Genomic DNA, 21,267 nt, shown 5'->3' with positions numbered 1-21,267 from the left:
CCCGCCCCGCCCCGGCGCTGCTGGCGGCGGCAATGGGCGGCTCGCGGCGGCTCCTGCTGGTCTCCAACTCCACGCTGCACGGCGGCGGGTACCTGGGCCACTGCCAGCAGCAGGTCGCCGCTTTCTTCGGGGAGTAAGTGCCTGCGGTCGGCTGTGCAGCCCGCGGCCCTTGCTCCTGAGGGCTCCTAGGCCAGAGCCGGGCGGACCTGGCTGCGCCTCCAAGGGGCCGGGGCCGGGGCCGGGGCCTGAGTAAGAGCTGCGCTCCTGCCCCCCCTGCTGCCTTGGTGCCGGCCCCCAGCATCACTGCGGAGGCCCCTGCAGCTCCAGGGGTCAGGCAGTCCCCGGGGGGGAGAGAGCAGGGAAAGGCAAGGCCTCTTCTAAATAAAACGCAGCCGGTAGGAGGGTTGAAGCACTAAAGGCCTTTAAAAGCCTCCTGTTACTTAGAGCTCCGCTTTCCGCTTCCTTTCCACCCACGAAGCCACAGTGTCCACTGCTGCCTGGGCCCGTCTCTGTCCTGTCAGTGCTTGTTCATCAGGCCGGCAGGGCAGGGCTGCTGGAGAAGGGCAGGGCAGGGAGGGCATCCAGCAGGTTCCTGGATCAGTTGCACTTAAGCCCCCACAAAGAGAAGAGTTGGCAGAGCCCAAACTTGAGTCCCCACTGTCATCTTTTCCAGAAAAGTCAAGAGGATCTTGTTCATTCCATATGCGCTTCATGACCAAGATGCCTATGCCAAGACCGCAAGAGAGAAATTTGAAAGTTTGGGTAAGGTGACAGACTAGTTATACAGCCTTTGAAGGATGTAATAAAAGTGGCGTGACGTTAAAACATTTTCTGTGAGCTTTTGGCCAGGTGGAGTTTCTCTGATAAAGAAAACAGGCTTGCTCTTTCACCTGTCCACAATTTAGGATTGTGAGACCGGTGCGTGACTTGTTGCGTGCTGCTTACGCCATGGATATACACCTAGTCAAACCACCTTTTTGTTGCTTTCTTTATATGTACAAGTTTCCCAGGATCTTCATGCAGTTGGTTGGGGGTGTTTTTGCACATCTCCCTCACAGAGTTCTGCTTATTCTGTTACAATATTTTCATTAGATCATAAGCTGCCATCAACAGAAATACAGGAATTGTTAGACCGCTTCTCTGGTGGGTAAGCTTTTTTTGTATCTGGGCAGCACTTCAGAGAACAGGCAACAAATCAAGTAATGGATGGTATGATGGGTTAGCCTTTACACGTTAGGAATAATCTCTCTTTGTATCCGAATCTTTCATACCCTCTCTAACCATATAATGGATATTTTCACACACTTATTTAAAGCTCTTTTTAAAAAGATCTACTATTGAAGTAATAGAACAAAAGCCTGAATTATCAAGCTATTCCTCATAAAGGTAGAGGTGTCCTGTTTACAGGCCACTGTGGCCCATTGGCAGTAGAGACAGGGCTCCACTGTTTCTTTACTCTTGGAGCAAGAAAGGTGATGTGGTTATCACCTTGCTCCAGTCTTTTTCATACCATGTACGATATTGTTTGCTGAATGTATTACAGTACTAGAAAAGCAGAGATCTTCCTTGAACTGTCAACAGTGATGCCCCCTGCCTAATGTCCTGGTTGGTTCCAGATAACTTAAAACTTAGCAATGTAATTTGAGTAATTCAGTTATTCATTCCAATGTGAATTTGCTTAGTAACACAAGTTATTCCTCATCTACCAGTTGTCTCCAACAAATAGCATTGGTCAGGACAGTGCCCAGTCTTCTGGGGACCTCTAACATTCTTCTACACTTTTTCCCAAGCCTAACCTTGACAGCTTTGTCTAGCCATCTTCAAACTGCTACCTTTGTCATAATCACCTTTAGATTACTTGCTAACATGCACCACCATTCCTGTAGCAATCCTGAAATGTCCATGTGAGCCATTTGCCACAATGAAAATCATTCCCTCTTTGATCTCTTAGTCAGTGTGCAGTGTTATTTCTCACTACGTAAGTAAGACATTTCCTTAATAGCTTCTGGTAAGAGTTCCAAAAACAGGTAAGATTTATCCCGTGTTCTGTCTTTAAACAGCTATATATTTCTCCCCCTCCCCTTTTTTTAGGCTATGGTCTAGACAGCATACATGAATCTTCTGATCCCATAGAATCTGTAAGGAAATCTGAAGCAATATTTATAGGTAAGTGTTTAATTCTATCTCTTTCCACTTATGATTCATGTAGATTAATTATTGCAGTCACACTTCATACAGATACAGCAGAAAGGGAAATGAAGGAGCTGACCCTGTTTAACACAGTTATTCATTAGAAAAAAATAAGATTGAAATTGCTGTTTATAGGTTCCAGTAGCGATTAAGAGTTTCTTGTGCTAGTTATATGTAGAAACACATGCCATACATGTTCAACATGTGCATGGCCAAAGCTTAAAATTTTATGGCTTATATACATTTTATATCACTCTCTAAACAATGAAAACTGTCTAGTCCAGGGGTTGGCAACGTTTCTGGACAGAGTGCCAAAACCACCTGCAATCTCAACTTGTAAGATGTTGTGTACCAGGGGCAGATGGTGGGGGAGCTACAAGGGGCCTGATCCTTGTTGCAGCACAGCCCTGGCCCCTTCCCCGAGTCCACTTCAAGGTGCATGTGTCAAGCAAAATGCCTTCATATGCCACACTCTGGCACCCATGCCAGCAGTTGACTACCCTGGCCTAGTCCATTTTAGATTGCCCTGCACTAAGTGTTTGGGCTGCAAAAAGCCTGCTCTCCAACTCCATCTCTCTCCCCTTTGAAGATAAGTCATTAACTTTTTTTTGAAAACCCTATGATTTAGGCGTGAGCTACACTAGCATGCCTAGCAGCACACTGCTTAGCTTGGTCTAGATATACAAGCCAAAAATATGCGAAATACAAAATCAAAACAAAAAGGATAAAAATAAATCTCTTTAAAACTGTAGCGTCAGAACCAAGGGACCCAAGGCTATTATTTTTATTCATGTCTCCACAGTGGCTTGTGCTCTCACAGAAATAAGACATTTTCCCAAGCTCCATTCCAGGGGTGTCAAACCCTTCTGGCCCTGAGGGCTGGGTGATTGTTGTGGGGCTGGTCTGACAGGCCAGGCCAAGCTAGACCCACAGACTCTCTGCAGTCGGGATCTGGAGTGGGTGTCACATGTGGCACAGTCCTCTTCCAGTCACTGCAGGGTTGTGCTACACAACCTAAGAGTGACATGTGTTTGCTATAGTGCTGTGCTGCACCCAGCGGCTGCTCTACCACTCCAGGACATGAGCTGGAGCAGGCACTGACTGTGGCGTACAGGACCAAATGCGCACCCTGCATGCTGTCTTGTGGGTCACTTTTAAGACCTATAGGCAGCACCCGGGGGCTAGGTGGTACAGCTCTCGTAACAGGCTGGTTCTTTGACACCCCTGCCCTAAACAATTTCTTGCTGAACACAGCTCTAGGCCTAGTTGTTTCAACTTACATGTAACACTTCAAAAAAAGGAAAAAAAGAAGCTGAACAAGGCAAAGTCAAACCTGTCTTCCAAAGGCTCTTGTCTACTTCTTATATAAACCTCAATAAACTTATAATAAAGACTGTCCAGAATAATAAGCACAATGTCTGGGCTGGAATCTAGTTCTAGTAACGATACACTGGACCCAACAAACCAACTAAGCCATAATTTTAATAATAACAACTTTTCAGTGCACAGAATCCCTAGCAGTTAGGCTTTAGAGAGTCTAACTCTTGCCCCCTTATTTGTCTTCAGGAAGATATTATTACTTTCTCAAGCCTGAGGAAACAGCCTGAGCTCTGGAATCCTCCTTTTTCTTTGACAAATCCTCCATTTCATCCAGTCGTTTGAAAAATACATTCTAATGAGACATTATTCCTCTATCGGTGTATTATTACAATCATGTTAAGAATATATTACATACTTACATGTTAGAACAGCAGATTTGTTATGTGAAGATAGTGTAAAGCTGAGAAGGGATCTCTAGGGGATCAGCTGATTGACATTTGAGGTTGGCGTTCTTTTAAAGCATCTGGCTTTGCTTACAGCTGAAATGATCTATAGGTGTCTGGCAGTTCTGCTGATGGTCTCAATTAAAGCAAGTGGAAAACACATCGAGTAACATTGACTCTTTTCCTGCAGGGGGTGGAAACACATTTCGTCTCTTGAAAGCTCTTTATGACAACAGTTTGCTACTGGAGATCAGGAAGAGAGTTCTTGAGGTAACTTTGCCACATGACTTTCTCAGAGCCAAGTCAGTCTTATGGGCTGAGAATATCTAATCACTGTGGAGTATTCTTTTAATTTGGGACTTCCCAAACTGGGCTGTCACCTCCTAGGGTGCAGGGGATTGTTTGTTAAAAAAGCCTTGATTAAAAAATAACTGGACACACTGTTCCACATCCAACTTAAATTGTGGGATGATAGGTCCCTTTTAACCCCCTGTTTTGTAGCCTGAGGAAACCAGCATGAAGCTCCTTTAAGACTAATAAAGATTGTAAATGTATGGAGCAGGCAGCTGGAGCTTTTGCCAACATAACAGTATTAGACTTTTACCCATATGTGCCTTGATACAGAATAGGACAAACTCCATCGAACAAGATTATATACAGCTTGCATACCTGGCCCTTCCTGTAACATGGTATTGACTTGGGATACATGAAGTATTGCCAAGAGCCAACAGCATTAATGGAGTTAATCACTTCTAGCCTAGCGTGGCTGAGTGAGTCACATAGGGTAACCCTTAATTTAAAAGAATAGAAATAAGCTAAAATAACAATACTAAAATGGGATCAATGCCACATGGCTTGTACTTAAAAATGCCCCCTGCCAGAAGTGAAAGCCTTCAGAGCTGCTCTAGTATTTAGAAAACAAACATCCACTATTGAAAAAGGAAACCTGAGGATTTTTTTCTTCTAGAGAAGCTTTGAAATAATCAGTAAGATTTAATTACGTAGCTTGGCAATGCCAACACTAAGCCTCTTCAGATACGCTGTGTATTATCTCCACAGTTTGCTCCACAACCCAGTAGCATAAGAGAGGGGAGGAGGGTGTGCAAGGAGGACGCCAGTCCTGGGTGCTAACCTAGAGGGGGTGCCAGGATGGCCCCTCTCCACAGGAGTCTTTGCCACAGGAGGCACAGCTCTGCTCGGCCTGGCTTTAGGAACCAGGCAGGTGCAGCCCCTGCCCAGTAGAGTATCGAGGTTATGTGTGTGGAATGACGACCCCCTTTCCACCCCAGGAGCATTTGTCATGGGAGGCACAACCCTGTGTCTGGAGTGGGGGAGGAGGGGTGAGGAGTGAGCAGGGTACCAGGAGTAGCCCCAAGGAGCCCATTCCTCTGCCTGTCCCCCAGTGGCAGCCGTCAACAGCTGCAGCTGTAGCAGCTGTTGCTCCATTGACAAGAGTCAGGGCAAGTAAGACTCCAGTTCCCCTCCCCTGCCCAGGCACCGAAAGAGCTTGCTGCACCTCTGCCACAACCTTTGCATACACAGCATTGCAGAAAAAATCTTATCATTACTTGTATGATAAGTGTTTCAGAGGGTAAAGTCTAAAACCAGTACTGATATCTAAAAGGGCTGTTACATGACCTGAGATGATGGGTTTTGATTAGTAATGTATCTAGTAACTAGAGAAGTTACATTCACCCCAGTGTGAAGAAGAAAGCTACTTAGAAAATGCACAGGATAAAAAAAAATTGATCTCATGCAGCATGGTATCTTATATGCTTTGAGGTGCACTTGACAAGTCTATTGAAGATGTGCCACAAAAGAGATTCGTGAGGAGACAGCATAACAGAACATCAACAAGCAGCCAAATATTTTCATGGTTTTTGGAGTGGTGGATTGCAGTCCACAGAGAAGGAGTTGAGGGGGTGGCACTTGAGAACAGTGATCTCACGAAGCAAATCCAGATAGTCCCATCTGAATGCTGCCAGCACCATCAAGCTCCAATAGCTATGAAAAACTCCTGACAACCTGTGTAACGTGCACCTTAGACTAAGGCATTATTTTAAAAGATCTTTAACTTAATTCCAACCACTTGTACAGCTCTGTGATAGCATAAGTTCCCCTAAAACTGTTTCTCTTCACTTCTCATCACCTCACCTCTCTTCATTTCAGGGTGAAGTGCTAGCTTGACTTGTTCCAGAACTTTGTTTCTGCACTCCTTTCCCCCCAAGCTGACACCTTCAAGCAGTCCATCTTATGGATGCACTTAGTCAACCTTAGCTGATGTCTGGGCACAAACAACTGGTTTCTACCCTTCAGGGGCGAATTATAAGTGTTCTGACCCTACAAAGCATAGAAACATTGATCAGGAAACAGATTTTGCTCTTCTGATGCCCAGAGAGATATGTAGCGTCATTTCCTTATTTCCTCTTGCCTTGGAGTTGGAAGGAAATGAAAAGCCACTTAGAAGCCAGAGTTGCTGTTAGAGAGAACTTCAGGCCCAGCTATGGACCCAACCCAAAGGAAAGAGCTGCTTTTGATTTGACAAAACTGACTGAAATGCAATAAAATGATAGATGTGACTCGTGATAAGACTATAGCTGATATTCAGAAACACAATAGCCTTCAGCTATACAGATAATGCAGCCAGAAGTGACTAGCTTGACATAGCGAGATCCCAGCCAGCTTTAAACTAGCTAGCTCAACTATTGGCAGCAGTGTGACAGCATGGCACTCAGTATGGAGTAGCTCACCCTGAGCAGCTAGTTTTTTAAACTTGCTCTCTTCATGAGGGTGAATTCACTCCTGTAACCATGGTACAGATATACCTTTTGAAGTAGTATAACTAGGGTAGGTGAGAGGGGCACCAAATTAGGAGAGGTGCTAGAATCGCCTCTACCCCACCCATGCTGGGAACTCCAAAACAGTCCTAGCTGCTGTTCTTGCTGCCACCACTTTAAGAGCAACAGCTGAGTAGGGCAGAATATGTGGTGTGGTGGTGCCACACTTCTCCCCACCAGCTCTTGGAACTGTGCTTCTCTCTTCCCCTTCTAGGATTTAGTTGGGGGCACGAACTCTACTTGTTACACCACAGACCTTTTGGCGCTCTCTTTCTCAAAAGAACATAATGTTATACAATTGTACTCCCATATTTGTGAATCCAGTATCTTAGGGTATCTTAGGTGTGCCTTGTGGCAGCAGAGCGCTCTGTTATGCTGCTGGAGAAAGCCCTGCCCACTTCTTTCGTCTGCACACACATTAGGCCTAGTAATGAAGTGTTGAGGATGTCCTGGATGCACTCTTTGAGTTGGCTGAAAACCCAAGTCTTGAGTACAGGATGCCCTTAAGGCTGAACCAAGTCTGACCTCATTTCTGGCAGACTTTTGCAGAGAAGGAGTGGGTGGATGGAGTTTATTGCCTCAGTGATGTGACTGAGTGCTGTGATGCAGTATAGCCATGAACTTATGGTGATTTTTTTAAAACTAATATACAGCAACCAGTTATCTGTCAAAAGCAAATTTTCCCCCATTCAGACTAGCACAGAACATTCTTCCAGCAAGAAGGACCTGCTTAGTACCTTGAATTGTGAATTTATTCTCTGTACTTTGGCATTGTTATAACTGTAACTCTGACTTAGATTCTTAGTTGGCTTAAAATGGTATAGCTACAGCGACATCAATAGAGCTAGGCAAACTTGTGTCACATGAGCCTGTGGCCTTTCTATTCCCTAGGACTTTTGACCCTAAACAAAGGACATGGACTTCCCAAGGGGGTCAGCAGCTCCAAAAGTTTAAGGAACACTACAGAGAACAAATATGAATTAACATTGAAGTGTTTTGGTGTCCCCAAGAGGGAAATGAAATGAATGCTGCCCTTATTGAGTGATGTTTTTTGAAGGCACAAGGCTGGAGCTATAGAAAGTAGTTTTATTCCTGGCAGTAGGAGGTTGAGCATTGCAGGAGTAGGCCTGTAATACCCTACAAGTTTAGAAGATGTGTTTTAGTTCTAGATCACATCAGATCTGTAGGGGTGTGTGAGTGTGTGCGAGTGTGTGCATTTAACACATGCATCATTGCAGGGAAGGCTAGGCTGAGTAATTTTGATGGCCCTTTCAAGATTAGTTTTCCTTCCCTTGTTCATCTGCTGGGGGTTCTCAGATTTCAAGTAAGCTTACACTGCTCTAAACCCAAGCTTCAGAGCTTCTGGTGGTTGCCAGCAAGGCCCAGAAGAAGCACATATTTGCATTCTTTCCACCTTTCTCTGAGCTGAGGTGCACTGAGAAACCTCTCTGACTGGTGGGTTTTGCCCATGCACATGGGATTCATATAGAGCCATATTTAGGAACAAGAATGGATTTTCCAACAGGCCAAATTAGCAAGGATGGCTGGTGGGTGTAAAGGGTAGGGTTGTGAGTCTTGCTGGTGGGGCTGGAGTGGGTTTTCTTTTGGACTTGTTTCAACAAACACTTACATGTCTGCTAGTGGTGGAAGGGACCACACACTGATATGTTCCTATCTATGCAAAACATGTATACCCTTTTATACTTTGCTGCAAGTAGAAACAACCCAGTTAAATATCCTTGAAAACTGCTGTATGTTCTTTCTAGAATATTGCCTGTTTTCCCAGTAGCAAATTTTCAGGAAACTTCTACACCACGTTTCCTGCAGTGACTAGCTAACATCTTGGCAACAAATTTCTAAGTTTGTTGGCTGAATTCTGTCTCCAGCTTTGTCACGGACATTGAACAAGTCAGTTCCACAGTTTCTCCATCCCCTATGATCTATAAAAATTGCATTAGAAAGGGGTAGTGGCTAGAATTGACAATGTTGAGTCTTTTCAGCCAGAGACGAGAAATTGACAGGCTTCAACAATACATCCTTCTACAGTGTTTCTTTGTCTTTCAGGATGGAGTTCCATACATGGGGTCCAGTGCAGGAACTAATGTAGCTACTATCAGCATAAACACAACCAATGACATGCCAATTGTGTACCCACCTTCCTTGCAGGCCCTGGGATTGGTTCCTTTTAACATCAACCCCCATTTCTTGGACCCAGATCAAACAAGTACTCACATGGGTGTAAGTAGACTATTGTGCACTAGCTATGCAACGGGATGAATAAAGGTGTGGTTAGAATGTATGCATTCTGCTAGCTAGTCTCTAGTTTGGAGCTGTTTGAAATGTTAGCAAGTACAGAGAACTTACTACAATATTTTCTTCCTGAAATGCTCTGGAAAATTATAAAAGGAAAACCCTTTTGCATTGCTCTATCCAAGGCAGTCTCCTTGGACACCTCATGCAGAAATTAATTTTAAAATCACCTCCATTAATGTATTTGTTTTGAGGGCAGGCACATTGAGATGGAGCAGTCCCTAAACTGAATGATTTGATCACTTACACTGGGGGAAGTCCCTCCAATTGAACTTTATGAATTCCCAAGTTTAGGCCATAGGTTGGTTGTTTAACTTACATTCCTTTAAGGCCTCTTCTCCAAGGGTAGTATTGGATATTTAAGGGGAAACCTAGGTCCAGTAGTCAAGAGTCTTGCCATGGACCCAAACAGAACCAAGTGCTTCAGTGACAAAACTTGAAGCTTGGCTCAAGAAGCAGTTTGCCTGGGAACAATGCGTACCTCCTTCAGTGCATGTAAAACTTGATCTAGTTTTAAGTATTCTGTGACACTTTACTAGTAGTCTTTAGATACTTACACAGTAACAGTTTATTTAAGCTGATGCTCATAAGGTCCTTCCGTTCCAGGAGACACGCCAGGAAAGGATTCATCAATACCATGAGGAACCAAATACCCCTCCAGTACTGGTAAGTGATACTTGCTACTTGAGAGGTTCATATCTCCTGTATATATACTACCTTTACCCCCCACTCCTCTGCCAACCATTCATCTAATTTTAGATGGATTTGTCTTTCTGGTTTTTTCCACTTTATAATAACGTGGGCCATTTCCTTCCTCCTAACCCCTCCTGTCCTCAAAGTTCCTTTATAAGAGAGTTTGAAGGTTGAACTTAACCAGTTGTATGCCTCATTCATCTTGCTGTGACCTTCACTGATTTTGGTGCCATTAGATTCATAAAGAGAACTGGCGGCTGAGTAGGAAGCTCCTGTTGAGCACCCCTTGCCCCCTCTCATGCATTTTCCCTAATCATGCCTTAGAAAGAGAGAGGTGAAAAGTTAACTCACTTATTGAGTCTCTACTAAAACTTTACAATGCATTTTTACTGGGTTTGTATATCATAACAACCCACTGCTATATGGAAAAATCAGCATTGATGTTGCCTTTCCTTACAGCCAGTATGTCCTGTTTGGTGGATGGTTGTGCACTAACACAGGGGTTGACGACATATGGCCAGCAGGCTAGAACTAACCCCTAGAACCACTAGATCTGACCTGTGGAGCCAGAGGGCTTTTCCTGTGCTGGGACTGAACAACAAGCAGCTGCACTGGGCATTTGGAAGTTGCATCCATGCTACTGCCACTTTTCCCCACCCCTGCCCTCCTGCTACCCAGATGCAGTGTGGTCATGGCTGGAAGCTGCTCCTGTGCCACTGCCATTTCTCCTCACCCCATCTCCCTAGGGCTGCAGCATGGGCACAGTTTCCAGCTGGTGGGCAGCTGCAGAGGCCAGGCAGCTTCTGCCTCCACCTGAGTCCATGCCACAGGTGGGTAGCAGGGGGAAGGGGACAGGTGAACAGAGAAGCAGCAGCATAGAGGCAGCTCCTAGCTGCCTGGCTCTGGCACAACTCCAATCTGGCTGGAACCTATGCTCCCATTCAGCTGGGGAGTAGGGGCTGAGAAGCAGTGGCAGCTCCCAGCTGCCTGGCTATGGCACAGACACAGGAAAACCTGTCTGCTGCTGATGCACCACTGAAGCCACTTGGACTGAAGCTGGGTTGTTCCATCCCCTGGCTTGAAAAGGTTGCTGTCCTTCCATCCCGTGGCTTGAAAAGGTTGCTGTCCTCTGCTCTGGTTGCTTCATGACACAAACTAGATTTGAGGTCAATTGCAGAAGAGATCCCAGGGACCACTTTCCTTCCCTTGTCCTTTGGGTGCTATGTGTGGTGCACTGTTGTGTATTTTAAAAAGCATGGTTAGGCTCATCGCCTAAAAGAGAGGTCACCTTCCTCTTAACACTATGTAGGACTTGTTTGCTTTGCCTTGTACTTTCATCTTAAAGGGAATCATCCTCAATAGGGTGCGGTGTTAGACGTGTCATCTGCAGACAGTTTTGTCTCGATCTCAAAACATCTGGAAACAGTTTAAACAAACACTGGACTGCCAGAGATGAAGGATGCCACCTAAAATAACTAAAAGTAAATTGTCATTAAAGGCTTATTTTAAACATTCAAATCCAGTTTAAATCAACTCACCTGTTTTTGAAATGTCACAACTAACATTTCTGCTTTTCTCCAATTAAGGGCTTACGTGAAGGATCAATGTTACTAGTGGAAGGAGATAAAGCCACTCTGCAAGGAGTAACTGGAGCTCGACTGTTTTTAAGGTACTGGTTGCATTCAACACTGTGCATCCTTTTTAGACTTGGAATGAATTTTGTTCTTCAGTCAGGAGCAAGATGCTCATGATTTTAAGGCATGGACTGGGCCTCTGAGATCACAGTTCATTTAGCAGCTCAAATTTTGTTGTATCCTGTACTGCTGGGAAGTCTCTTACTTGCTCATCTCCACTTCCCAGCTGTGACATAGGACTACTTCCTTACTTTTCAGCATTAAAGAAAATGGTGACAACATGGTGAAGGATTGTAAGAGATGACAACATTGCCTTTATCTGGGCAACTTTATAGGGCTGCCATTCTACTTGTCCTTACTGTTTTATAGCGTTCTCTGTTACTTATGACTACAGTTATCTCCTGGGATATAACAGCCTCATTAGCCAAGGTGTTGATTTCATAGGATATTAATAAAAGGGATCAGTGCCATCAGATTTGAGTAACTGCAAGACTGAGTTCTAATAGCTATACATTTCTAGTCTAGTTTCATGAGTAGTACTATGGACCAATAAATAAATGTCTATAAAACTAGCCAGCTACCTTCACTGGGCACTCACTGCTGCTTTTGACGTAAGAAAATGTGTTTTCTTCTTTTACTGGGACTGGATCCTAAAAGTTCTCTGTTAGCAGTTAAAGGAGAAATGTAAGCTTATAGCACAATCTGTTTTGACTGCAGGGGTAAGCCACCAACTGAACGTGAGCCTGGTACAGATTTCAGTTTCCTGCTGATGGCTGGTAACCTCCAAGCACCATAATCTTTCTTAAAGTGAAACAAGATGCAGCACTACATTATCCAGATGGAAAGAGATGAAAAAGAAGCTTCCAGTTCTTGGGAAGAAGGGGGAAAACAGACTTACTTCTATAAATAAAGCTGGATTTAAATGTACACATTACCTCAGCTCTTACTGGGTGTGTCTACACATGCAATTATTGTGAAGCAATCAACTCTGGAACAGTTTGGGCCAGAGTAAGCTACTCCCAGGCACAATGTATACAGGTGTACCCAAGACAGCAGCAATTTGAGCTAAGGCGGAGCAGGCCCAAGCTGACATGAAGCAGGAGGGTTGGTGTTGGGAAGGGGGCACAATCCTGAGCTCCAGGTAGTGGCATCAGGGTTGGCTGGGGCATGAGGGTGCTGAAAGTGCAGAGCTGTGTGGCTAGGCAGCAGGCAGGAGTTTGGCTCCCAGCTGGCTAGGCTGACTGGACACAATTTGCACCCAGTCAGCATCTACATGTGTTTAATTGCAGTCAGTTACCCAGCCATAAGATAGTACTGTCCCCTACAGTACTATTTTCAATCAATATAAATTAGTTTACTGTGGCCTAATATTAGCGCTCATATAGACAGTAATGCTTTACTCTGCAGTTAAGCACATGTGTAGATGCAGCCACTCTTTAGCAAATAGTTCATCTCAATACTTTTCTAGTCAGGAAAGCATTCCTGAGTTTGATGTGGCACTACTTTATTGTGTATAGTTATAATGGGAGCATATAAGAAAGCAAGTTCTCTGTGGTAGCTAAAATGAGGATTTATTATGTAGGGGCATGTGAAGTAAGGGTATGAGGAACCTAATGTGCCACCTGAAAAGTTCCTGGTTCTCTAGCCATTCCCTCATTACATTACTGGGAAATGCAAGAAATTCAGCTCATCCATATACAGGGATCTGGCTCTCTTCTTTACTCAGAAAGAGAAAAGGGATTTTTTTCTCTTTTTAACACCTCTCCTTTCTTCTCTCAACCCCTCCAACATAAAATTATCCTTGGCATTAGCAGTTCAGGAGGCCTGGCCAAGTTATTTTCAGTTGTCCCACAACCTACAGTAAACACTTTAATGAAAAGGGGCCAACGTCTTAGCAATTCCTGAAGTCCACACCATAAACAACTTTTTGTCATAGATACTTAACCTGCATGTACCACTGTGAAGAAAGAACACACATCCAATCCTTTCTTTTATTGGCTCCAGACCCAAGTTATATACAAAGCTAATTTAATAATTATGTACAAAAGTGTGCTTTTAAAAATCGTTAGATTACAAACTTGCAAATACTAGAAAAAAGTGCAAAATTTTAAAACATCTTCTGTCATGCTGTACAGAAACAAAACCATCATTAGCCAATATATACACACACTTAAAATTATTAGAACTCATCCAGCTGAACAAATCAAACATTCAAGAAAGACAAACAATATATACTTAATCTTTAAAGCACCCAGAAGGGAAGAAGTTATTGCACAGAGGACTAACAGCAAATAACTAACAGTGCTTGAAGGCTCTTACTTGAAACTAGATGTATTCAACACTCATAACTAAAATATGTCGGACTTTATATATAAAGGCATTTTTGGCATGAAATCCATTTGTAATCACATAATTGCACAATTATAAGAATTACTATAAGATGTAGTTAATTATCACACTATAAATAAGGCTTAGTATTCTGTTTCCACTGTAAGTTTGTGATTTGAACAAGTACTGAGGCATAATTTAAAGAGTCTCACTTCTTACCCTAAAACCATTAAGACAGCTTTGTTTTAGGAAGCAGCAGCACAATCTTGAAGCATTCGATTAAAGAAAGCGATAGTTTTGTAGGAACTGGGCATGTCTACACAAGACACTTACTGCACATTAGCCTAATAACACTGTGCAGTAAGTAGCATGTCATGGCCAAAACTGTGCTAATAGCCTACTGCACAGTGGTATTAGGCTAATGCACAGTAAGCATCACTATATAACCATGCACCAGCACTATTGTGTAGTAACTAGGTACTGCGCATTTAGTTAGTATTCTATTAAGGAAGTACTAAACTGGGTTTTGACCCCAGTATTCTTTCCTGCCATAGCAGGGGGTTGGACTAGATGATCTGCTCAGGTCCCTTCCGACCCTAGAAACTATGAAACTATAAACTAAATGCACAGTATCTAAGGTGCATTAATGAATGTGTAGATGCACCCACTGTAGTCCAAATCCCATAGCAAGCTCTGCCTGGTTTCACCAGGCTTCTTGCAAGGTCAGAACCTATGAACCAAATCTCCATTGCTCAGGTGTTTTTAAACTACTTCCTTTAGCCTTGCTCACCACTGATCATGCCTGGCTGTTAACCATTAAAAACAATACTGCTATTTAGATGTTTGTGGGCAACCTGGTCTCAAATGTTTGTTTCTAGACAAATTATGGCTGCTTTGAAAAGTAAAAAAAAAATATATAGGAAGTCATTTAGATACCCCAGTTACATACATGATTGGCTTCTGACCACCCTGCCTGCCTAGCAGATGTTAGATATTTCATGTTGCATTTTTGCTGTAATAGTTTCTTAGTTTAAAAATGGAAGCTGCACAGTGTATATTATCTTAAATACTACAGAGTAATGGAGCAGAAGACTACCCTCTCTTTTGTCATATTGCCTGGCAAGTAATAGTGGATAGCAGGTAAGGTATGGAATTGCAGTACTAAGAGCCAATAAGACTTCCTGGCATCAGGAAGGCAATATCTTTCTATAATGCTAGAAGTAGTGCTACAACCAGAACATAACATCTGAGCTCCAGAAATGTTTAAGAGAAGCAGCAATGACTAACAGAGCTGGAGGAACTAGATTATGAAGAGAGACTGAAATATACATGAACAGCTTGCCTAAATGGTGATAAAATACCATCTCTGAACAACTTATGCCAAAACACAAAGAGAAAAGGTCTCCACTATTTCAAGGGGGTACAACCAGGAGAGATGAGATGAAATTGAATAAATAAAACTTTAAATTAAGTATCAGAAATAATTCCACAACCACAAGGTTCAGACTGTGGAATAATTTTCCATAATAGTAAGTGGAAACCCTGACCCCCGATTCATTAAAATTTAAACTGCACAAAACACTCTCCCCATTTAAGCTGATATTCTGCACCGTCAGTTAATGGGTCCAACTGGCATTTCCATACTCTCATCTCCTGAGGTCTATCAGGTGCTTAGTAGGAAATGTGCTTGGTTTGGGGGACAACCATAGTTTGCAACACACACAGCATACTTGCTTTCCAAGGGACAATGCTCCCCATATTTGGAGTGGGCACTTACAAGTTTTATTTAGAGGAGGTGAGAAATGCAGCAATTTTAATTTGGTCCCTCACAATGGAAGAAGGGAGGTCCTTCTCCACCTCCACTGGAGTCAGATGTGGGCATACAGTTACCCCATAGGCATACAATCAGTTACCGAGCAACCACTACCATCAAAAAGAAGGGAGAACTTCATGTAATAGTGAACACAACTCATGAGCCTCAAACTGTAGGTGAATATAAAGCTAAACATACAAACCCATAAAACCCATCCCTCAAACCCCTTATCAGCAACTGGTATTTGCTCAGTCTTCATCTGTAAAGTGTTACATTGCACAGCCGCCTGAAACTGCCTTTTCAAAAAGAATGCTGTAGAGTGTTAAGAACAGCCCAGTTCACACTATTACTGCACAGCAGTATTTTGAAGTACAAATTATCTGGGCACCAACTCTCACAAATTTCTTCACTCCCCTTTTAACTCATCTTGTGCAGGTTATTTTGAATGATTTTAGTGTACTTAGTACCTTTTGTTAATCAAATCTGAGATTATATATTTGTTCAAGATGCCTGATTTTAGACCATTTAGATTTATGTTTACATAATCTGCATGCTCAATCACATGAACACTAGCACGTGTAGCTGTTCATGGTTATAAATGCTAAGTTGGTGTCACAATAATAAGCACTATCAACTGGTTCAAAAAAAGTCATACCTAGTGAAGGCAGCACTTAAGTACATGTTTAATTCCCACTAAAATTATACACATCCTTAAATGCATTCTAAAAATTAGAGCCTTTGCCTGACCGTATTAATCAGATCCGGCCTTATGTTCATATAATAGTATATTTAATAGTAAAAAACCCCCAGAATTTTTAAGAGTCCCTGAAAAATAAAATGTAACCTAATCCCTAAAGCTCTCTACAGTATTGTTGTCATATATACATATACTTCTTAAACTAAAAAATCTACACAATAAAAAAAATCTTCAGTTGAATGATAGGTACAATTTTATTTCTTGCAAACTCAAGTAAGGACATATACATTCAATGGGAGGAATATTCTTCGGAGTCTAAGGGAGTCAAGTAATGAGCTCCCATTAACTTCCAGCAGAAGTCACACACCTAACTTCCTTTTGTGCATTTAAAAAAAAAAAATCAAAGTTTCAACAGAACCATCTTAAAACAAATGAAATCAGAGGTTATTGCCTGTTCCTTCAAAGACTGATATTTCACAGTAGGGACATTTTTGTTTCAACTCTCTGCACTCTATTTTAAGACAAAATCTAGCTTCCAAAAGAGGCTTCTTACGAAAATAGTCAATTCTTAATACCCCTTGTGCAATTAAAAAAAAGTCAGTTTTGAAATAACTAGTTTTAGTGTTTTTACCTAAGTAGGCCATGATAAAAAGGTTTAAGTGAATGTCTAGACAACTACAGAAAGAAATATTTAAGATGATACTTTGTGAATTAAATGGGCTTCTAAGCACTTCCCTTTGCAAAACATTTTACATGTGAAGAGAAATAAGAGAGTTTAAAACGGGATATTTTTTGGTGCTGGTGATGGAAATATAGGTGAATAATGAAAGGGATAAAGTTCTTAAGTGTTGCACAAAATGAGGATTATACACTGAAAATGAACAATACTCTGACATAATAACCCACACATATCTTAGCTTTGACACTGAGGGCTTAACGCTGAATGCTGTCATCTTCCAAACACACACTTAAGATGACCAGATGACAGATTCTCCACAGTACATAAGACTAACACACAAAAATTACCACCACCAAGACTTATAACAAATTGATAATGAGAGAGAACTTTAACAAATGCACTGTACTGTATTAGAAATAAACGGAATTTTTTTCTAAGCACCATATTTTTGTAAGTTCAGACTATGTTAAATAAAAGTTATAGATAAAACATCACCAATTGCTCGATTCCATTTATAAATTGTTAAGAATAAATAAGACAAATTTCCACTTTGTTTAAATATGTATCTTTATATTGCTAATTTCAAGTCCACTTCATACGTAAGCATAATATTTTTTAGACTTCTATAGATATAACCATGGTTTCCAAAGAATTAAAAAAAAAAAAAAAAGACAAAAAAGGGTTTGGAACTGGTCTTAGTGTTATGAAACAGCTGTGCATTCAGGTATGTCTGATCTAAATTACAGGTCAGAATTGCTTCACGACAGCATTACTCTTCCTAAAATTAAATAAATAAATCTCAGAAAAAAGCTAAGGAGAACCTGAGTCCTGACATGTCTACTATACCCCAAAAAGTCTATCTGGTAGAATCTGAAAATGCTATTCAAGAGTGAAAAAAAATGAGAAACCAAAGGAAAAAAGTGCAGTTCACTAATCCACTATCCACCATTTAGTCTAGGCAGGAAATCAGCCACAATGCAACAAAGGGGAAAAGTAGTGTTCTACTTAAATCTAGAAAAAATACAAGAAAATAAATTAAATATCAGCTAAAGTCTGAACTAGAGTCATAAACCACATCTTTATTAACAGCCAAATTTTAGGGAAGGTGTTGACTGTTTAAGACAAAAGCATAATGCTTCCAGACAGACGCCGGTTAGAGACTGAGAAATCCGGCTGCTGGTGGGGCATGATAAGAACACACAAATTTGTATTCATAATCACCCCCTATTTTCAAGGGGCCAGATCTTCAGCTATGGCCAATCTATACAAAGTACTTGTCACTGGTATATGCAAAAGTGGCTTAAGCTCACCTTTACGTTCCTGTTATCCTCCTGCCGCTTTGTACAGGGTTGGCCATCTAGCAAGTTGCAGCTAATGTTTGCAAGTTAAGAAATGCTTGTGAAGCACCACAATCAATTAATTAGTGTTCTGTATTTAAATTATCATTATGATATACATGCCTGCATCTGGGTTTGCATATCTATGTTATTTTTTTAACTGGCTCTAGTTTCCCCATTTGTTTGGTTAAAATGCTAAAAATCTGGTATCAACTCAAAAATTGTAATTTATAAATAACATGCCTCAAACAAACACAGATGTATCAAACCCACATGCACACCCCCTTTACACAAATGACAATGAAGACTTGTTTTCTGGCTAAGCATCATACAAACCTATGACTTCATTTTTCCATTTTGTTTCTGCTATTCTGAATTAGCCTTTCTATTTTTTAATCCAAATATACATATTTAACCTCTTAAATATACATTTAGAAAAAACATCAACACAATGCCCCAAAACAAGTTTTTTTGGAACACACGACCCCAGTTCACAATAAATCACACATTCAAAACTGTGATTCTTTTACACTTCTCTGTCTACATAACTCTTCAAAAATCCCTTGTTCATAAAAATTACAAAGACAAACCTATTTCACATTCACATACGTGCTTAATACTTCCAGAGTATCCTTGGCATTGTTGCTGAATCAGTGACTAGATTAATCCATATTAACATTTTTCATTTAGACTTTCTTTACATCTATAGCTCATTTCAAAACATACTGGTGGGTATGTGCGCATAAGTTAGAGTGACTGATAAACCTCCCCCTTCTAAAAAAGTTACAACATAAATTTCTAAATCGTCTAACCATATGCAAAACAGGCTACTTTAAATTATTTTTAGGAATTAAGAACTGAACTGTTAAGTGCCCCAAAGAAATGTTTCCTAGAACTTTCCAGATGATTTGATCTGCTACACTAGTTAGTTATGTATGGGTTAAAACTACAGGATCCATAATGTTCAGCCTCCTTCTTATTCCCTTCACTAAAGGTTAAGCAGAACAATATAAAATTAGTGTTAGAATATTCCATAATAAGACCATTAAAAAGTCTTTAAAAGCAAGATAAGACCTTTACTTGCTTTAAGAAATTAAGAATAAGAAGTTGCAGACTTAAGGAGACCAATGTATCTTCTAAATATCTCCTTGGTGGAAAAAGGATTGCTGCTACTTTGCATTTATAACAACAAACACGGTACTAAAAATGAATACATGAAATTATACATCATAGGACCCCTCAGGTGACTCAACAACTCCCCACTCATGGAGGGAAAGCTGACAATATTTAGAAGAGATGCAAATGCATTTCCATAAATAAAAGAAGGAAAGCTGTGGCAGGAGCTGAAGAAAAGTTCTCTGAGAAAAGAAAATAACTAAGAGTCAATTTTGCATCTTCCTTTTAAACTAAACTATTCCTCCTCCTTTCTGAAAAGATGTACAGGAATGATATTTTTGAGGTCACTCACCTCTTTCCTGCCTAACAAACATTAAGCCTTTTCCCTAAAAATCAGGCTTTCCCAACAGTAACTACTGCAACACTTTTCATTAACATGTACTTTCTGAAAATCCCAAAAATAACAAGAAAAAGCTGTGCTGACCAGTATAAGTGTTATGAAGAAAATATTTCCCAGTTCCTATGAGATTATCATTCATTTCTATAATTAAGCAATTGCTGAAAATCAAGTAGTGCAATAAAGGTGCTCCTTACAGAAAAGTTTAAAATGGATTTCTTCAGGAGGCACACAATAGAAGATAATAATAAATTTACAGCAATAAACTGCAAGGTGATTGGTCTAAAGAGCATATTCAAAGTCATACACTCTCAACTGTCCCAATTTTGTTAGAACATGTGTAATTGAAGGAACTTTAACTTCACTATCCTGAAATTACAAAGCCAAAGTAAGACCAAAGATTTTCCTTCTATGTTAGTTAATATTTTCCAAGCAAGTGGAGAGCATCTGGCATTTATCACCAGTACCTGATGTCATCTGTCTTTTATATCCAATTGGAGGTGGTTTTCTGAAAAAAAAATTCTAGAGACTCTTTGTTACCAAATTAAAATGATAAAGAAAGAAAATTATGCAAGATGTTGTAGGTGAATTTGCATGTATATAGATAAGTAAATTATTGTACCTCTACCACAGCTTGTTCATTAACTGACTATCAAGGATCAAAAATCCCTGAAACACTCATTAGGAAGTTGAGACATATGCATAAAGTGACCTAATTTTTTTTTTTTTAAGTTTCTGGGATCCACGAGAGAAGACAGAAGCAGCAATCACTTGGAATCTTGAGTGTTATATTCAGTCTCCCCTGATGAAATCTGGCTGAGCCGTTTGCTTGATCCCCACAACTTTCGGGAAAGCTGACCTGAGCGCATCTGTTCAAAGTAATCCAGAGAAACAAAAGGAGGGGGAAGGGATAAGGTGGATAAATTAAAAAGGAACTTCAGACACCAATTCTGGAAAAGACCAAACAACAAAAGGCACTGCATAAACACAAAATTAGAACAACAACATTAAAAATTTGGGATGATTCTGGGGACTGACACAAAACAAAGATAAACACTGATCACTGTCTTTTCCACTTGTGGATAACTGAGAGACATTGTCAAGCAATTTAAATCCAGTATTTAATACACCTTAAAAATGTTCTGATTTTGTGGGAAACTGTCTATGTATGGAAACTAATTTACTACTAAAGAGTAAAAGTCAATTCTAAATAAAAAAAATGTTCAAGTTCATGAAAAGTGCATTCTATTTCAAAAGAGAATTATTAGAACTGAAGAGTAAGAGGCATTTAAAAAAAGAATACTTGACAATGTCCTTTAAGTGATGGCTGATTGTGCAGGGGGAGAGAGGAGTTCCTGTGGCAACATGGAGATAGAGTTGAAGTGCTCAATGCAAGAACCATTAAAAAAGTATAGTCTACAGTGACTATTCCATACGGAAAGACAAGTAACAAGCAGCTAAAGGCAATGTTAA

At 40.9% G+C, this 21,267-nt stretch overlaps 2 protein-coding genes across 3 annotated transcripts in view; one reads left to right on the top strand and one right to left on the bottom strand.

Annotated features, from left to right (window-relative positions):
- The first annotated feature begins 2 nt into the window (after positions 1-2).
- Positions 3-12,354, top strand: LOC149867121 (alpha-aspartyl dipeptidase-like). 2 transcript variants are annotated; one of them, XM_090044781.1, is made up of 8 exons: positions 3-133; positions 674-762; positions 2,092-2,166; positions 4,144-4,223; positions 8,957-9,028; positions 9,707-9,766; positions 11,380-11,462; positions 12,145-12,354. In XM_090044781.1, exons 1-8 carry the CDS (start codon positions 33-35, stop codon positions 12,221-12,223), a joined length of 639 nt encoding a protein of 212 aa, XP_089900907.1. In that variant the 5' UTR covers positions 3-32; the 3' UTR covers positions 12,224-12,354. The 2 variants fall into 2 exon arrangements, with proteins under 2 accessions (XP_089900907.1, XP_089900906.1); XM_090044780.1 differs by having other exon boundaries at positions 8,855-9,028.
- Positions 12,355-13,404: 1,050 nt separating this feature from the next.
- NBEAL1 (neurobeachin like 1) overlaps positions 13,405-21,267 on the bottom strand; it is a 134,468-nt gene continuing 126,605 nt past the window's right edge. The window contains exon 56 of the mRNA XM_090044777.1: positions 13,405-20,663. Within this exon, the coding sequence (XP_089900903.1) occupies positions 20,562-20,663 (102 nt within the window). The 3' untranslated portion in view covers positions 13,405-20,561. The remainder of the gene's footprint in view (positions 20,664-21,267) is intronic.

This window comes from Crocodylus siamensis, chromosome 4 (assembly GCF_052110815.1).
Source record: "Crocodylus siamensis isolate JL-2025a chromosome 4, ASM5211081v1, whole genome shotgun sequence".
Lineage (NCBI taxonomy): Eukaryota > Metazoa > Chordata > Crocodylia > Crocodylidae > Crocodylus > Crocodylus siamensis.
This window is presented reverse-complemented; position numbering and strand designations above follow the sequence as displayed.